Source organism: Protopterus annectens, chromosome 8.part0, assembly GCF_019279795.1.
Source record: "Protopterus annectens isolate FY-2018-M chromosome 8.part0, PAN1.0, whole genome shotgun sequence".
Lineage (NCBI taxonomy): Eukaryota > Metazoa > Chordata > Ceratodontiformes > Protopteridae > Protopterus > Protopterus annectens.
Genome location: NC_056741.1, coordinates 925,363,670 through 925,384,089, shown reverse-complemented (window position 1 = coordinate 925,384,089; position 20,420 = coordinate 925,363,670). Strand labels below are relative to the sequence as shown.

The following is a 20,420-nucleotide window of genomic DNA, read 5'->3' as shown; positions in this document are numbered from 1 at the left end:
GTAGTTTATATTGTCTGTATGTTTTAATTTTTCTGATGAGTCTAGGTTGATCAGAAATGAGCTCAAACTGAATTAAGTTGTATGTTTATGGCTATTCTGTTTTCTTGACAGAAAGAATCCAATTCAAGGCAAAACTGTCTTTTCTGTGTGGTATATATTTTGCTATAGATGTATTTATTTTGTTTGGACTATTAATTTTTGTTTTTAATCAGTTTCATACAAATAATGTCTCTGTCTCTCTCTCTCTGTCTCTCTCTCTCTCACTCACACACACACACACACACACACACACACACACACACACACACACACACGCATGCACACACATGCACACACACACACACACACACACACACACACACACACACACACACACACACATAAATACTGTAAGCTATGTTTCATTATTATTCTAAAATCTAAAAAGGGATACATCTGCTACTTTCTTATTTAATATCTTAATTACTCACAGAAAGACTTTGGTCTTATTGAACTGGCATGGTCTTTTGTGTAACAATTTGCCTTGTATTCTCTCAGCAATGGATTCTGGGTATTTCAGAAGATCTTCTTTCCCTACTGGTTCCACAATTTTGCAAAATAACTGATGTCTAATGGGCAACTTGTGATTTTTCATTCACTGTCTTGCTCCAACTCATGTGAAGGAGCATCCCGTCTTCCTTCTGTCAGTCTTTGGGATCCATAGAAACTTTTCATGGTTTGCTGAAAAAGTAAGTTACTGCCATCACTTTTGCCAGTTAAATCAATCACATTTCTTTGCCTTAGCCACTCTTACTTTTAGATTGTTTCTGATTGATTGGAGACATGCACAGGATGTCCATAAATGTATTGATGATATGCATAGGATGTACATAAAAAGATAAAAATTATGTACATTCTAAAATGTGGTACATATATTTATTACAACCTGATATACAGGTATATATTTCTTGTATTTAGCACAAAGATATTTTTTTACATATACTTTAAAAATGATTATCATACCATGCATTGCTTTTTGCAATATTTTGTTTTAATTTTGTTTTACTAGTATACTATCTTTATTTTGAAAATTTCTATGCACATAACTTTCTAAAGAAAACATAAATTATATTTTATTTTTTTTATTTATCCTTTGTTGACTGAGTTAGTCCCACTAGGCTAGGGGCCTCTTTTCAGAAGAGACCTGAAGTGATATTTAGGTTACTAGGGGAATTTTGTCCTTACCCTACTCTTTTTGACAGGTACCATAACATTGTTTACATTCACCTGAACTAACATCAACTCAGGCAGATGGGACCATGGTTTAATGCCTCATCCAAAGGAAGACATACTCAGGACTGCAGCACCCCCCACCCCCACCCCATACTGCCCTGCAGTGTCAGCAATTCTTGTTCTGGGAATAGAACCCACAGCCTTTTTCATCAAAGGTGAGTGTGTTACCTGTTGCTTGTTGCGCCACTGATACTGGTCATAAGCTCACTATTAGCTATGCGTTCTTGAAATAACAACTATTTTAACCTCAGCTCCATATGAAAAATAATGTAAAGACACTCAACAGACTCCACAATCTGATCTACCCCCTTTAACTACAGAAAGTAGAAAAAGTAGTCTCAGCGATATCAAAATCTAAGATCACCGAATCCATGGGCCCTGATAACACACCGAGTTACAAGGCCAAATACGGCCTGTCTGAACCCCCCCTTAACCTTTTTAATATAAGACTTTCTACTAGTTCCATTCCATAAGCCTAGAAAATAGCCAGAGAAATGCCATTACATACTGATGGCTTAACCACAGACACTGGAAACTACATACCAATTAGTTTTCTTAGCCTCATATGTAAAGCTATGAAACATGTAATCTCAGCCCTCATTAATCCTGACATTGAAAATCTCATAATCCTGAACTCTCATCATTTCTGCTTTGTTAGAGACATTTCCTGCCTCTGAAGTGATGGATAGCAGTTACACAATACATATAGCAAATCTGGACCTTGTCACGTCCTTTGACACTACTCCCAATGTAGGAGTTATTGACAGGTATGTTAATCTGAACATAAACTGTCATGTTGTGCAGTGGATAGCAAACTGGTTGCCTGAAACAACCCATGTGGTTTAAGTCACATTTGCCACTTCTAAAAGCAGAAAAGTTACAAATGGCATACCGGAAGACTCAGTGATAGACTCTCATTTATTTATCAGACCTTCAGGAGAACACTCATGTTAACAATCGGTGCAATGTAAATTGTCTCAAATTAAAAGTGATAAAATGTAGCATAATTCATTTTATTAAACAAAACATTTCTATATCATAATTTATTGGTAACAGCCCTCCAATCACATGCTGTTCTAAGGGATCTGCACACCCCTGTTGATAGTACCTTATCCTTTCACCATCATGTCTTCATAGTAGTTTGGAAAGACTTCTATCTGGCTCATCTAATTTCCAAATGCATTTCCAATAGATCCAATTAAGTTTTAATTCCCCTTTATTCCTTTCTCACCAGACCCATTATTGAATGCAATGCCCCTTCTGTCATGTATTTTTTTTAAATATACCACTCAAGTTGATAGACCTCAGAAATTCCCAACTAAAAAAAAAACATCAATGGTCTCAAGACCCTCAGCTATCTCTGTTCTTGGTCTCTTAAAGAAACCTGCATGGGGATCTGTGTCAAGCCTTTCAATCCCTGATAACTCCAGTTCACCTTGACCGCCTATTCCTTCTCATACCAAATGGTTCCTGAAATGGCAGTTAAAGGATATAAACATTCATCACCAGATAAACAAGACATGTTGGTACAATATATTCACATCCCAATGAATCCCCTACTCTGGAACAATATTCTGCCATATGTCAAGCTGAGTTCCATCCCTGTCAACTTTCAAGGTAAACATAGATAACTGGAGGTCAGCCTTAAATCCTCCACCACCCTCATTATGTTGATCTGCATGAGGCTGAAAGGAACTTCTGAATACGGTTTATTGGCTAGGCTTGTAATTGTCTATAGTCTGATTGTCTAGTGTTCAGCTATGAATCCATCTTCAGATGGACTTCTAAAAGTCATTTATGACATTGATGAGTGAGTACAAGACCAGGTAATGCAGTACAAATTTTAAAATTGTAGTTGGGTTTATAAGCTGTTACAAAATACAAAATATATCAAAATTAAAACTTCTCAGTACAACATGGCCTGAGATATGTGTGACAGTTATTTGTACAAGGAGAACTATTGTCAGCTTCACAGAATACCACACTTATTTTGTCAATAATTAAACATCAGCAATACCACACTGCAAAAATAGGTTCATAGGTATATGTTAGGCTAATGACCATAAGGGCCTTTATAAGCCAAGTCATGCAGTTCAACCCACTTGAGTCTCTATGTAGTATGGGTGTTTATTAAAATGTTAGTTAAAATGTTAGTGAGTTTCTAGAGGTTATGTGGGGAGAGGGATGCTATGGAGATGAACCCAGACCTTCATATATGTAAAGCATGAATTCTGCGACTGAGCTACATCTCCTTACTTTATATTTAAGTCTTGTTTGTCTACCATTATGCACTTAATGACAAAATAATAACAGGAAAAAAATGGGATTGTAACATAATGATCTAGTGTATCCTGATAAACAGATGATAAATTGTTGCAGATGGTATAAGGCAATACTGCCTTCACAGGGTTAATTAACATATGACAATTTCACCTTCTGCATGAGAACAAAATGCAGCCAGTTCCTGGTCCAAACCCTTGTCACTATACATTCTTCTTCCATGGAGAATGTCTGTTATAAGGTGGAGAAGACAGTGAAATTGTTTTGGATGTGGGGAAATTAAATATGCTAATTTGCAGACAAAGCAAACCATAAGGGAAAAGATTAAATAAAGTCCATATGATCACCAAAACTGGTTAAAGGTAGTACCCATAAAATATGTGTCTGTTTCCTGAACCAGAAAAAAACATGCAAAATGAAATACTCACACAGAACCTTCAGCGTGACTGATGCAATTTTTGTGTAGAGGATCGCCTCATTAAAAGCCTCACAGGTAAGTGGCAGGTCATTATCTTCCCTTATAGCTATGTAGGTCAAATTGGACATAGTGGCCGTTCCACCATTTGCACCCTGTGTGAAGAGATACATTAAATGTTAACTTTACTTTAAATCAGAACATTTTTGTATAGAACAGCAATTTTCTGGAAATGTATTGTTGCCTTCTGTTTTATTTATAAAAGTACTTCATGTTAAGATATAACAATGTTGACCTAATTATTAAGTGGCGGGCTACTGCCTTGACATTTAAGGGCTAATCAGTTGTTGAATAGAATGATATACAACTAAAGGTAACTGCATCAATGGGATACGTAAACCATTACTGTTTTCTTTCTGCATTTCAGTCAATGATTATGTGCAATGTTCAGTTGCACAATCAAATTGTCTTCTTGAGTAGCCTTGCTGAATAAGTGTATCCTAAAATATGAAAATTTGCAAGTCCTTCAGGTCCTCAGTTGTTACTCCAATAAAATAAGTAATAATGCAAATTATAGTCCACATTCATGATCATAGCACACTAGTGTTCTAAAGGTATGCTCATTCTAAAATTTTTGAACACCAACTAGTAAAAATAAATACAGCAAGCTGTTCCTTTGAACTGAAATCCTCTCTGGAGAATGAAGGATCTACACATGGTGAGGGTGAGGAAGCATTTTGGAATAGTGCTGCTCACCATGACTGGTGATGCAATACAAACCTATTGTCCTGCATGTCCCCGTGAGAAGATAGCCATGTAGGCAACTGTGCTTCCCATTAGAATAGTGCTAGTGGACACTGCTGTCAAGTCCCTTAACACTACTTCCATTGTAGGTTTTATTTACAGGTATGTTAATCTGGACATAAACCCTCATGTTGTACAGTGGATAGCTAATTGGTTGGCTGACAAAACCCATGGTTAAAGTCAGAGGTGCCACTTTTGAAAGCAGAAAAGGGAATACCGCAGGGCTCAGTGGTATATCCTCATTTATTTCTCACACCTTCAGGTGAACACTCATGTTAATAATTGGTGCAATGAAAATCATCTCAAATTAAAAGTGATAAAACATTTCTACATCATACCATAATGGTAACCCCCCCTCCAATCACATGCTGTTCTAAGGGATCTACACACCCCTGTTGATAGTTCCTTATCCTTTTACCATCATGTCTTCATAGTAGTTTGGAAAGCCTTCTATCTGGCTCATCTAATTTCCAAATGCATTTCCATTAGATCCAATTAATTCCCCTTTATTCCTTTCTCAGCAGACCCATTATTGAATGCAATGCCCCTTCTGTCATGAATTTTTTTTTAAATATACCACTCAACTTGATAGACTTCAGAAATTCCCAACAAAAAAAAAATACATCAGTGGTCCCAAGACCCTCAGTTATGCACACAGACTAGCAGCCCTATCTCTGCACTTGGTCACTTAAAGAAACCTGCATGGGGATCTGTGTCAAGCCTTTTAATCCCTGATAACTCCAGCTCACATTGACCTTCTATTCCTTCTCATATGAAATAGTTCCTGAAATACAAGTTAAAGGATATAAACCTTCATCACCAGATAAACATGTTAGTATGATAGATTCACATTTCGGAAACTTGATCATATGGTCTGGTCTACATGAATTTCGAGTTTCTGAAGACTCAGTCATCCAACATAGAGCCGTAGATATATATATATAGGTTCGTAGGTTCATACTAGTCCGTATTTTCCACAGGCCCGGGGGCTTTGAAGGATCCCACCTCGGTTTTGAGTAGTGTGAAGTTTGCAATAGAGAAGTTTTTCACTGTTGTTTTCTGGGCAGGGGGTGGGGTCGGGATGTGGATATCCAGTGAGATTAATTTATGGTCTGATCTCACCAGTGAGGGATACACTTCTGGTCTGGAGCATAGAGTCCCCATGTTGGTGATGATTAGGTCCAGTATGTTTTCCCCTCTTGTGGGAGTGGTCACAAGTTGTTCCATAGCATTTGAGTTTATAAATTCTAGGAACCTTTGGGCTAGGGTGTTGGAGCTAGAGTAATGCTCCCAGTCTATGTTTGGGTAGCTGAAGTCGCCCAATATAATGGTGTTTGGAAAGACCTTCATATTTTCCAGTGTTCTCAGGAAGGCTGAGTGTGGTTCCTGGGTTTGGGAGGGTGGTCTGTAGCAGGCTATAAACTGGAAGGCAGTTTTACCCACTGTTAGTTGCACATGGATAGTCTCTGATGCTTCTTGCTGTGCCACCAACCTGGAGGTGTGGGTATCTTTGACGAATATTGATACTCCCCCTCCTTTTGTGGTTCGGTCCGAGTTTTGGGGCCGAAAAGCATGGTATGAGGTATAACCTGGTAGTGCTGGGGTGCTCTCGGGAGCCTTGAACCAGGTTTCTGTTACTGCACAGATATCAATGTTCTCCATGCTAAGGAGAGTTTCGAGTGCGTGCATCTTGAGGTTTAGACTTCTGGCGTTGAGTAGCATTACTCTTAGTTTCTTATCCCTTGTGATACCTATGGAGGTGGGTTTGTCTTTTGAGCCTTGCCTAAAAAAGGCACTATGGGGGTGGCAAGAGCCTTTGTCAATATCCGAAAGCCCAGGGGTGACAGGTGCAAGCCGTCCCTAGCGAAGCATTGTGGCTTGTCGAGCATGTCATCCCAGACTGACAGGCATTGGATCCCCTTTGAATAACACCAATACTTAAGCCAGTTGTTGAAATTGATCATCTTCTTTTCATATTGTAGCATCATTCTTGGTGAGGGTAAGATGCTACTCAAGGTCAGGGTCATACCGGCCTGGGCTACATGCTCAGAGAGCTCCTCTATGTCTCTTTTCATGTAGTCCAGGGAGGTACATCTCAGGTCATTCACACCAGCATGGACAATGACTGAGTCATATTTGTACTTGCCTTGGAGTGACCTGAGTGCTTGTGTTATGTGGCAGATCCTAGCACCCGACAGGCAGCTCACCGTGACCTTCTCCTTGTTCAGCCTGGTGAGCTGGACGTCAGTGTGCCTGATGATAGAGTCACCTATTACAAGTGTATCAGGTGTGTTGTTTAGCCTTAAGGGCTGTGACTGTTCGGCACACTGGCTTTGTGAGCTATGTGTTGCATGTGTTTTGTTTTGGGGTAGTGGTTGCTTGGGTGTCTGCTTTGGAGGTCTCTGCTGCTTAGGCAGATTTTTATTTAGAGCCTCCAAGTATGTTTTTGTGTGTTTATGTGTTTGGTTTGCTGTCGTGGTAGGTCTATGTGAGACTGGAATTGTAGTGAGTGTGGTTTCCTTCTCCTCCTGACTGGTTACACCAGTACTGAGTTGAGAGAGCTTAGCCTCCAGTTTGGCTATATGGTTGCATCTCTCACATGTGTTGGAATTTGTTGGGAGGAGGAGAGGGTTGTCTGTGTACATGAGGCAGTTGTAACATTGCCTCAGGATTCCCAGATTCACCAGCTGGACCAGAGAGGAGATTGACAACTGACCTTTGGACATGCTAGAATAGTATTGGGAATTCCTTTATAATTGAAAAAAAGGGCCAATGGGGAACAAGGTACTCAAGGGGAGTTTGTGAGGGTGTAGTGCTTTTAATTTTTTAGTGCTGACTTATATAATTGCTTTAGTGAGCGAGTGCCAGGTTTTAGAGTAGGAATAGGGTGTTTATTATGAGAACTAGATCAGTTCTAAGGGAAATAGTGAAGAGCAGACTTTGTGGAGCCGAGAATGGTTTAAACCCAATTAAGCGGAGCTGCCCGATGCTGCGCTACGTGCAAAATCGTGCAAAGCCACGTCAAAGCGGGTTTTATACAGGGGGACTTGAAAGAGCTAGAAATTGGCCCAAAATGGCCAATAGACTACCAGATTCTTGTGCTGGGAACACTCCTCCAGGGATAGATAGGCTGCTCTAAGCTCCCCACTGCCACTGGTGAACAAAGAAGCCTCCCTTTATCCAAGAAAGGAAATGGGCAACACAGGAACTTTCCAAAAGTCCAGAATACAGTAAAGCCTGTATTTGAACTACTCTAGGTCAGCAAAGATGGGAAACAAGGATAATTTTTTTTTCTTTTTTGCAACAAACAGCAGGAAAATGCAATAAATATGTAACACAGGCTAGCGCACTTGAGTGTGTAGCCTCAACAGGTAAATGCAACAAACAGGACAAACTTTAAAAGTGCAGGTGCAAAAACAACTTTAAACAGTTTAAAACAGTTCAAGAAGCAGAAATACTTGCAGTTTAGCTAGATCGGACAGTCGCCCAGGTAGTAGCAGGAAAAAAACACTTTTATCAGGTTAGCAGTCACTCTTTTAGCCTCTCTGCTGCTAGCACCACTCTGCAGGACCATGAGGAGCTTGGCTGAGTAGTAACAAGTGCAAAAACCGTGCCAAAGCGGGTTTTATACAGGGGGACTTGAAAGAGATAGAAATTGGCCCAAAACAGCCAATAGACTATCAGATTCTTGTGCTGGGAACACTCCTCCAGGGATAGATAGGCTGCTCTAAGCTCCCCACTGCCACTGGTGAACAAAGAAGCCTCCCTTTATCCAAGAAAGGAAATGGGCAACACAGGAACTTTCCAAAAGTCCAAAATACAGCAAAGCCTGTATTTGGACTACTCTAGGTCAGGAAAGACGGGAAACAAGGATAATTTTTTTGTTTGATTGTGTGTGCTGACAGACTAGTTTAATTTACCACATCATGCACATTACTAGGGGGCGGGATCATTTCATGGAGGAATTGCTACCTCCGGTAAAATTATATAGTTCATTTTCTGCAACACACACACACACACACACAAAAAAAATTTTCTCTGCCAATAGTCAGTTTTGGGTGTAAAGTAGCTAAGAAGCAGGTTGCTATGATGGAGAAAGGTTGCAAACCTTTGTTGGTTTAACTTATGCAGTACAAAGAAAAAGCAGCACAAGTTTGCAGCTTGTGGGAAAAAAGGGTTCGAAGATGGTGGTTTCTCAATGTTGGGGGGGGGGGGGTGCAGTTACTCGTCCGTAAAAGAGTGGCAGAGTCTAACAGGATCTGAACAGTGTCATACCCTTCAGAAATTTTGCAGGCAAACTGGTTGCGCGATCGACACTAGTTTCATAGGAGTAACATGTAGAATTGTCCATAGCTTGGTCCCTGACACATTTTATTAATGGCTTCTTCCAGAGTTAAGTAAGAGCAAGCCTCTCAGCTGGGCAAAGTTCACGGTAAGTCCAGATTTACATTTTGGTCAAGTTATATATCATCTTTCTCTATATGATGAGATAGCCATGGAATGTCGCAATGGGTATGAATGTTTTGGGTGTTGGCAGAGAAAGGAGTGTTAATTGCCACATGAGATGAAGGGTATTAAAGTAAGCTAAAGCACGTGTATTTATAGAGGTGGTTATTGACTTAGAATGCTCATTGGGTGTTAGACATTTAGTCCATTTTGCACTTTGTGTAGTGATCGAGTTCCTGCTATGACAGTGGAATACTGTATAGCTTTAGACATGGTATTTTGGGAACATTTGGGGGGACTGTGGCCGATTTCTCTCCTGGTTGTGTTGATACATATATACCATTGTGTCCTCCTTTCATCCGCTCATGCGGGTCTTGTGTGTCTTTATTTCTGCTTGTAGGATGGAGGGAGTTGTGATGGCCATTTCACACGCTGTGAGTTCTGTGGGGGGAAGAGGTTGCTACAGCACATGTGCAGTGTACTGTCAGCACTTAATTATAAAAAAAAAAAAATGGAGACAGCATATATGAAGGGGTGGAAAGCAGACCAGGTATACTTTTCGACTGTCTAGATTTTCACTGGGTGTCCTCATGCATCTCTTATTTTAATCTGTATTACTGACATGTCAGGGTGACTACAGTTGGGTCAGACTTACATTCTTTGGGGGGTTGCAAGCTAGTGTGCTCATTTTGTTTGTAGGAGTAGACTATCATGGAGTTTATGAACGAAATATCACACTCAAGGCTATCTACAGTCATGTTTACTTCATAGGATCTGGAAACCTTATCAAACTGTAAAGTTATAGTATAATCCCGTGTCACCCCATGTCATCCGGTTTCCTGCAAGTGACATCCCTGCCAGCTGTTTTATGTTAACTCGCATGCAAGATAACTTAGCAATTTCAGTTGTTATAAAGGCAGGTGTGGTGCTACTGTATGTTACGGTACGTTTCTTGTGGCTATGAAGGTGCTGGATGTTTAATCTAATTAATATACGTTTAAACTGTGCCATAAATTAAGTAGATATAGGAATAGGTAAATAATGTTTTTCTTTCTTTGGCAGGAGGGAGAGGTGAATAGGGGACATGCAGTTTCATTAAAAGAGTTTGCTAATTTTACCAGGATACTAAGTCGTAGCTAGGAACTGGGTTTTAAGTTGTCTAAACCAATTCTCGGGTGGGTCCTGGATATTTTCAAATGTTTTTTTTTATGGAAAATGTCAGTTTTGCAGTTTTTTAAAAATTGCTGCCAAGAGCATTGCCCTAGTTTTTTTTTATACATTGTGGTTTCTAGCAGATTTGTGGCAAACCATTGCAGACTGAAGTTAAAATGACAGACATTTGCAAAGCCTAAAATGATGGGGAGACAAATAGGGATAGATTTTAAATATTGCTCTTACAATCTTAGAAAGTTGATGGAAGAATAGGATTTGCATTAGCATGAATTTTCTGAAGGATGTGGAGTCTTAAACTCAAATGTTTATCATTATTTAATGACTTCAATCCTCAGTTGTTTGACAGAAAAGTTCAGATTTTTAGGAGGAACAAACCAAAGATAGAAGGTAAAAATCTGGACATTTTGCGAGGTCTGTATAGTTGAGAGGTATAAACCCAATTAACTGCTTTATCCTGTGTTCCAGGTAATAGCAAGATAGGGGGAATCTTTAGAGAGGTACTGACAGTTTCAGAGGGATGCCCTGAGGATATGCTATTTAATTCTGTAGGTGTTGGTGTTCTCTTTGACTTTGCTTTCTGAGTGCTGAATCTTACATTTTACATCACTCTTGCTCTATTTGCAGGCTTTAAATATTTGATAGGTACTTTCGAGGTCTGGCCACATGGGGTCTGGCAGCTTAAAGTAATGTGGTATGTTTAGTTTGGTCCTAAGTGCCTTCAACATGCAGTGCTCAGCAGTAGAAACTACATCCGGCAGTTTTCTTTCTTCATAAAGCTCTTGTCACTGCATTGCTTCCAGGCTTGGAGCTTTTGCTTGCTGTGATTGACAACTTATAGTGGGAGACTTGACTCACGGACTGTTCTCTTGCTCCAGCACTTACTTTTGCAGGGGTATGGGCATGATCACTGAGCCATAACAGCACAACGCGGGTGGGTTGTAGGACAGGCATGGTGATGTCAACGGGGGGACCGTGGTTTGCAGGATTGTACTTACATCAACTACTAAATGCTGCAGGGTGATGATACAGTCAATATACTAGTGGGGGGACCATGGTTTGCAGGACTGTACTTACCTCACCTACTAAATATTGTAGTGTGATGATACAGTCAATATGTTAGTGGGGGGACCGTGGTTGGCAGGACTCCACTTACCTCAACTACTAAATGTTGTAAGGTGATGATACAGGCAATATGTTAGTTATTAACTCTTTCAGTTGCTAAAGGGGATATGGAGGGGCACATATAAACTTTTTGAGTCCGACTGCCTGGGAGTGGGAATTTAGTGAGTTGAGTTGTATACGTTGAAATTGGACAAGAGTTGGGGAGGTAGATAAAGGGGACTAGGTTGTGTCATTAGTGGGTTGGGTTGTGTATGGTGAAACTGGACAAGATTTGGGGAGATTGATGAAGGGGGATAGATTGTGTTAGAATGTTTCTGTTTCATATGACTTACATTTCATTTTCTTTGTAGATGGCGGTGCTATGGTGGGATTTTCACCAGTTGGAGTTTTACGCAATTGCGGTCACAGATGGTTCAGCACAGAGGTCGTAACTGCAGATGGTGTGAAAGATGTGGTCTTACCAGGTGATGGATGCTGCTATTTGTTTTTGACCGATGGATCTGCATTGATTGTGTTCGTGGATGGTGATACAGTTTTAACTTTCCTTTTGGCGCGAGTGGATGTGGCATGTAAGGGTTGCGGGGACTGGTAAGAAGGATATAGGTTGTGATATCAGTGAAGCGGGTGTTAAGGTTTAGTTATGGGGAGTTTATGGCCCATCCTCAAATGCTGTATTGTCTTAATGAATAAGGTTTAGTCCTTTTCAGTTTAGAGAATTGTAAGGTGTTAATTTCCCTTGGGGCAGAGTTCACATCGAGCTTGGAGGCTGGTTGCAGTAAGATACGGCCTTCACTTTTCACTATCATTTAGTTACAAGGGGCTGGGCTTATGTTGATAGGTGGCAGGTGGTTTATACATCCTCGGGGGGTACACAGGGGGTGGGTAGGTATATGGAGGTACAGGCGATAGTTGAGAAAAGCATGTTGTGTATTTTGTAACAACATTAGTTTGTTAGGTGGGTAATAGATGGAGTTCCTTAGGGACTTTTATTGAATCAAGGAGTAGGGGTCAATTTGTAGGACTAGTTCCTGCTTATAAGGTAGATCATGTTTTTAAAGTTATGGTGAGGTAGGAACGGGGAATGAGTAGGTTAGTACGACCAAGGTAGGATGTTTGTAGGAGGGATGTGAGACTCTGACATTGGTTCCAGTCTAACAGGCATCATAGTTTCGCAGGTGCAATTGGGGAGGGGGAGTATGGTCCAATTGTTTTTGGTTAAGATGGCAGTGGCATGGGTTGTGGGTGCTGCTAGCAGGGGGTGTTAGGTTATAAGGAGTGCAGGAGTCATAGGGTGAGGCTGTGTGAGTTGGGTCAAATTGTGTTGCTGTGGTTGGGATAGGAGATTGGTGCGATGGATTTTGATTTTATTCATTGGGTATGTGAACAAGGTGGGGCAATTTTGTTGGTAAGGAGGATTTACTGGTGACTGCTACAGTGGTAGGAGTGTTAAATTTGAACCATGGTGCATATGCTGGAAGGGAAAGGTAGATTTGTTTGTGTGAAGGTTAGTGGATATTGGCACTGTCAACATATGTGGTTTGCGAGCGGTGGTGGTTCGCAAATAGTGGGTCAGTTGTTTATGATTAAGGCGGTCCTTTTATAGGGCCTGAACACATTAAGGTGCTTTGTGGATGCCAGATTTTTCCCCTTTCCCAAGGGTATTGGGCATGATGCCAGGATGTGGGCTGGACAGTGTTCTTTTGGTCATTGACATGCTAGGATGTTATTGAATGTTTATTTCAGAAAATTGGTGATGTGGATTACTACAATATTGATTTGAAGGAGGTGTCATGTGAATATTAATAGCTATAGTGGGCAATTAAACAGGGTTGCGGTTAGACATGATGGTGCAATTGGAAGTGTGGTCAGAGAATTCATGTGGTGGTTATATTCATTGGGCAGTTAAATGCGGCTGCAAGCTGATGTGTGGGTATGCAGTTGGCACTGGATGTTTTCAAATTGAAGAGACTTTATTTGGTTATTATAGTCCTTGCATAGTAAAATGCGGTGGCCATGTGGCAGGATGGTATGCAGTTGTCTTTGCGTGGTTAAGGGACAGAGGGTTCAGTATTTGCTGGGAATTTTTGTGAGGACTCTTTTTGCAGTTAGGAAAGGGTTATTTAGCTCTTGTGCAGTGGTTATGCTAGATTATGAAGGCTGAAGGTTTAGTGTTTTGGTTGTCCATTTGATTGGTAATGCCCTGGGAATCAGTGTGAGGACTCCATTTGTTGTTAGGTAAGGATTATTTAGCTCTTTCACAGTGGGTATACTAGATCGTGAGGTTATGGTTTGCTACTTTAGGATACGAGAGGGATCACAGTTTTGCTTTCAGCTATTAGGTGACTGGCTATATTTGTTGTTATGAGTCAGGGTTTAGGAAGGATGACACAGATCCAGTCAGTTAGGGAGGATGTGGTTCACTGAATGATGTTTGGCCTAAGGCCTTAATAGTGGTTATGTTGGAAGTTTGGTGGGAGAGAGGAGAAACAGCCTGGTCAGGCTGGTGGGTGGAGGAGAGGGGCAGGCTTACCCTCTTCTGTTCCCCCTCTGGTGTTGGATGTGCATTTCAATATGTTGAGAAGGAAAGTGAGTGGGTGCTCTGGTGGATAAGTTAATAAGCAAGTAGAACTGCTTATCTGAATGGTGGTGTAATTCAATAAATTGAAGGTGAGTGGGAACGCTGCCTTGTTAGTGCAAGGATAAGTGAGCAAGTGGGGGACACTGCTTATCAAAGGTGAGTGGTTACACTGCCCTTGTGGTTATTTTATTTTCTTTCATTGATATTATCACCTGTGTCATGTTTTGGTTGAAAGTTATAACTATTGGTTAACAATCATGTTTATGGAAGATTGATAAAGGTCGTCAAATGTCATTTGGTGTTGTTGTGTGTTTATTGAAGTAGACTAGGACAAATGAGGTTTGGAACAGACTATTTTGTCCTGGGACATCTTCAAGTGGGGATAGACACATAGATTAGCAGCAATTAAGAGGATAAGGGGAGGATAGGGTTAAATGGGATGGAGGCAGGTTTAGGAGGAAATGAGGAAAGGGCAGGGAGGGGCTTAGAGAGTTTTGTCAAGTGTAACTGAGGTAGGAGTCACATTTTGGCGTGAACTTGCTACCCTCCCACCCTCCCCCTTTTTATTAGTGGGGAGTGTGGTTAATCTACTTTGGTAAGGCGGAGAAGAGGGGCTTGCCCTCTCCTGTGTGTTGGATGCGCATTTCAATAAGTTGGGAAGGAAAGTGAGTGGGTGCTCTGGTGGATAAGTTAATAAGCAAGCAGAGCTGCTTATCTGGATGGTGGTGTAATTCAATAAATTGAAGGTGAGTGGGAACGCTGCCTTGTTAGTGGAAAAATAAACGAGAAAGTAGGGGATGCTGCTTATCAAAGGTGAATGGTTATGGTGCCCTTATGGTTATTTTCTTTTCTTTCATTGATGTTATTATCACCTGTGTCATGTTTTGGATGAAAGTTATAACTATTGGTTAACAATCAATTTTATGGAAGATTAATAAAGGTTGTCAAATGTCATTCGGTGTGGTTGTGTGTTTATTGAAGTGGACCAAGACAAAAATTATTTGAGACAAAGAACAGCAAATAAAGTGAAATAATGAGCATAATCATTTGGTGGTACCTTATAAAAATTAAAAAAAATGATAAAGCATGGATATGCAACAGCTAAACTCAAACAAAGTAAGTGAAAGATTATGAGATGCATGCAGAAAGAACAAATAAACAGTGTAAGATATCTATAAAGAAAAGCAGGTATAAGTAGAATAAAAGGTGCAAGAAATCATAATGGATAGTTAATACTGTCAAGGAGGGGTAAGAATGAAGGCTAAAGGATGTCTGGTAGTATTAATGAAAAAGTGAAGGGTAGCTGAGGGAAAGAAGATGCAGAAAAAATGAGAGAGTGGCTGATGAGTCTAAATTATGGTCAAAGGAAACATTGGGATGTCATGGATTGTTCAAGGTAGGTGGAAGAGTGTTTTTACACGTTCCACAAAATAAGAGTTAATTTGAGGAGTGAGTCAGTTCCAGACAGCAGGGATATGGTTAATGAGTGTCCTTTCAGTGGTTAACAGGCTAACTCTGCATGTTTGGTGTAAGAAGTCGAAAACAGTGAAATCTAATGGGATAGGGAATGGTGCATGAAGAGTTTTAGAGTTTGTGGAGGCCAGAAGTTCAGGTTAAGTAATTCTTACTGCAAAGTGACAAATAGAAATTTAGCGGTTTAAAGCTGTAAGAGAAGTGTGTACTCCTTCTTTATATGAAAGTCTGGGTTAGAAGACTCCTGTTTTGTTTCTCAACTAGCTGAGGACCATTTTAACAAAGAAATCAAGAACTTGTAGTACAGTAGAGGAATGAAAAATAGTTCTAAGGAACTTATAGGATGAAATGTGTAAGATGAGGGCGTCAAACTGAACTTTGATCTGTAAAAGGAGGAATGCATCAGTCACTGTTTAGTGCCAAGCAGCACAGAGATTTTCACAGACTGACAAGAAGTTTTTCTTCAAGTAGTGAGTCAGTAGTTTACTAAAGTCAGACTGAATACCCATCTGAATAGTAGCCTTGTTATCGTTAACACCTTGTATAAGGAGATCATTTGCAGAAAGGACAAGTTGAGGTTTAGGAGGGTCAGTGTGCTAAGACCGTTAACAAGAACAGAGTACAGAAACTAATTAATAGCTGACCCTTGGAGAATATTACTGAGACAGGTGAGCTGGGTAAAATAGACTTCAGCCTGTTCGTTAGGTTGGTAATTCACTGATTATATCATCAAAAGCTATAATGTGTGAGAATGAGTATAATGCATGACTATTATGACTAAAGCTTATTTTGAAGTTTTTAAATGGCTTTAGTAGTGAGACTGTAGTCTATATTAAAATAATTTGGTATCTAGCTTGGAGCAGGGCAGTAGAGGTATTTTGGCCTGGCCCAAACCCATGCTGTGAGATACAGAATGTATATATCTACCTATTAACTTTAGGGAATGGAATGGAATGATTTTATCTATAAATCCATTCTTCGGGAATAATGTCATACCATAAGGATAGACTGATTTATACAATTTTAAGTTCTCACAATTGAACTAGACGCCTTTGCTAATAATTGTGTGGAAGGGATCTTTGCAATGGTGAGAAGAAAATGAATAACTTAACAACTGAGGAAATGGGAAACACCTTAAACCTGAATTTAGAAAGATTAGAAAAAAATGTTTTAAGTACAGATTCACCTTTGATGCTATAGTAAAAGAAGACTGAGTAAAGATAGTTTTACAGAAGAAAGAAGTTTTCATTTTTTCTTAGAGAATGATAACATTTGGGAATTAGGGACAACAAGAGGGGGGACTGAAGCCTTTTAATGGTGGCCAAAAGATGCTTTAACTCATGAAGTGTGTTTTGGTGTTGGCAAGGAAGTGATGTTGTCTGCCTTTGCAGTAGGTTGATTTTGATAGGTTTATTGCTTTTCTCCTGGCATTGCTTTAATTGCAGGGAGATGTCACAATGAAAAGGGTTGTTGGAGGTTTTTAGGCATAACCAAAGCTCATGAGTTGTTTATGGTTAGAGGTAAGCTGAGAGTAGAAGAGAAGTCTTAGTCTTGAATGTTTGAAAAGCCCTTTTTTGACATAAACTTTTCAGCATAATGGATGGAAACTGGAATTATACATTAGTTTTTTGGACAGTTTGTCTATTTCATTGTATATTAAAATGTATGGAGCATATTTTAGAAAAGAAAAACTAACATCAGGCAAATTATGATAAAAAAGATAAAAAAAAGTATTAGTATTATAAGTACTATGGAAAATATTCAACAGTCATAGTGCCTTTCTACTTTGATCCTTACAGTTAGAAGATATGCCATATGTCACTATCTAATAAGAATGAATCTGAAAAGGTATGAACATAGGCAACTATTAAAGATAGGTTATTAACAAGCGGGTGTGGTTTGGCAGGAATGTCATAGTTCAATGGATATGACACACTATTATACCCAGCAAACCGTACACTGGAACCTCAGATCTCAATGGCAGACAAGAACTACTAGGCCAGATATGAAACCGAAAAACAGAGTCAAAATAACTGGAAAATAGTCACTGTGTAAGTTAGCGCTTTCATTAAGTTTAATAACCAAACGTCTTCAGACAAAACTTTGTCTGAAGAAGTTGGGTTATTAAACTTAACAAAAGCACTAACTTACACAGTGACTATTTTCCAGTTATTTTGACTCTGTTTTTTTCTAGTTTGGTTCAAATATGAAACCAGTTATTTTGTAGACCTGCACTGTTTAGACCTTTCTAGATCTCTCACATCATTTAAAATGAACGTATCCTTACATGAATTTATTATTTAAATCCACCATTGTTTACATATACAATACATCTGATAAAAAAAAAATAACAACTGTTTCAGTAAAAGAGAAGCTTTGCAATTCTCTTTCTATTTTTCCAATATGTCCTCCCTTTTCATTTCCTGTTCTATGTAGTGCCTTCTACTTTGGAAACCTTTCCTCCTCATCATGATTGTACTGAAACCTGTGACACTTTAACAAGATTCTGTCTTACTGTAATTTCTTTCTCTAAGATTGAGATTAGTTTTGCTGTTTTTAATAAAGGTGAAATGATAATAGCCAAAAATAAATATTTCATTTTATGTATGCATGCTCGTATTACTGGTGCATTTTATATTTATTGCAAATCTCCAACTACTAGAAAGATAATTACTAATCTGCAGCAATGACTTACCTCAGAAACTGTGACCTCAGTTGTTAGTAGTTCTTTCCACCCAAGCCACCATCTTATATGGACTGGTGGGTTACTGGGTCCAGTGAAACAGGACATGTAGATTTGCTTGTTTTCAGCCACAGCTGCAGATCCTAATATTGTCACTTCAGTGGGAAGGACTGGAGAAAAAAAAAAGAAAGCTCTGAGACTGATTCTGATTTCCTGATAAGAAACATTTGTCTATAAACCCCTCCTGCAGACAATAACCACACCAATTTTACCAAGTGACTAATTTATTTATTAATGAGTCATACAATTCAAACACTTTGAAGTCATAAATTAATCACACAACATGAGCACTGATGGACTGCAATTTCAAAACAAGAAGTGATCATAATAACCATTTATAATCAATGCAAATATGAATGTGAAAAATTGGAGTGGACATATTCTCACACCACTTAGCCATTAGAGCAGTGTCAACAAATGATCACTTCAAACACCACTAAAGAACCCTATGGAGCAGTGTGCTGCACTGCTCACATCTACCACAAAATGTGTGCCAAATGCCAAGGGAAAAACCTGCACCCATCACCACAAAACCCTTCCACCTCAAGGAAGTAGGGTGGGCTGACTAATAGCCAGTGGCAAAGAGAACTATCCCAAAATGTCCCACTCCTTATATAGCCCCATCACCTAACTCTTTTCTACTTACCTCACTTCCTCTGATCTAACTTCCGATCCCCTAAATCCAGAAAGGCATTCACAGACAGTAATGACTGCCCAAGGAAACTCCTGTTATGTAGAATGTATGTGATAGTTTAATGCATAACATTTGATAATGAACATAATTACTGTATGTGTATTATACAATCATTCTGTTAGAATAGGCCCCCTGTGTGTGTGTGTGTGTGTGTGTATATATATACATATATACATATATACATATATATATATATATATATATATATATATATATATATATATATATATTTTATATATATATATATATATAGAGAGAGAGAGAGACAGAAGGGAATTTTTTGGAAAATGTTTATAAATTAACTTGCTGACAGTCTTCAAAGAACAATATTATTTTTGAAATGTTGATTTTATTAATAGTGCTACAGAAGTCTTCATAAATTATTTGAATTTGAATAAATTTACTTTTATTTATTTACTGATATTTTCTTTGACTTTAATAACTGGCTTAAGTTTTGGTGTCATTTGAAGGGAGTACAATATTTTTCAGCCTGGGAGGAAATGATTGACAGATCACACTGCTTTGCTAGGCATGGTCTACACCTGTTCTCTCTAGGCTTACGAATGTTGCCTAATACTTATAGGTTCATAGATTGGTACTAGGCTATCGGCCCTAGGGCCTATGCAGGCCTAGCCATAACAATTCCCTGGATATTTCTTCCCACAATATTTACTTCTCTGGGCTCCTGTCTAGCAGGGCGACTGACATGATCCCCGGGGTGAATTTCCTATCTCCTATCCAATCATCAAGGTTCCTTTTGAAGAGGGCCAATGAGGTGCTCTGCTTGACATGTATGGGCAGTCTATTCCAGAGAATGGGGAGTCTCTGAGTCAGGAACCTATCCCTCCAGCATGTTTTGTTCATTGTGATGACAAGGTTTAGATCCCTGGAGCGTGTGGCTCTGCGGGATTGAGATTTCTTAAAGTGGAGCATGTCCAACAGCTCAGGGTATGACACAGCCTTGTATGTTAAGCAGAGATTGCCTCTGAGTAGATGATATTCCACAGAGTATAGCTGGAGTTTTTTTAGACAGTCAGCATATGGCATCTGCTTTAGGCCTGTGATTCTTTTAGTGAGGTATTTCTGTGGCCTTTCCAGCTGTTGCAGATGTCTTGTGAGGTACATACCAAACGGGGTATTATACGCTATGATGGGTCTAATGAGGGATGAGTACAGTGGGACAATGACTTCCTTTTTTCTGGATGAAAAGCCCTTAGTGATGAGGTGTGCCACATAGAAGGGTTTCCTGACTTTTGTGGCGATGTGGTTATCGAAAGTGAGACCACTGTCCACCTGTGTCCCTAAGTCTCTCATCACACTTTCGATGTTTAGTGTCCTGTCACCTATGTGGTAATTCATGGGTACATGTTTTTTTCCAAAGGGGATAACTATACAATTCTTGGCATTAAGCTTGAGCCCA

At 39.5% G+C, this 20,420-nt stretch overlaps 1 protein-coding gene across 1 annotated transcript in view; it reads right to left on the bottom strand.

Annotated features, from left to right (window-relative positions):
- Positions 1-20,420, bottom strand: part of NPHS1 (NPHS1 adhesion molecule, nephrin) — a 1,231,105-nt gene that overhangs the window by 786,430 nt on the left and 424,255 nt on the right. Inside the window, exons 7-8 of the mRNA XM_044079328.1 lie at positions 18,259-18,416; positions 3,981-4,122 (exon numbers count right to left, since the gene is read on the bottom strand). Coding sequence (XP_043935263.1) covers positions 3,981-4,122; positions 18,259-18,416 — 300 coding nt within the window. The remainder of the gene's footprint in view (positions 1-3,980; positions 4,123-18,258; positions 18,417-20,420) is intronic.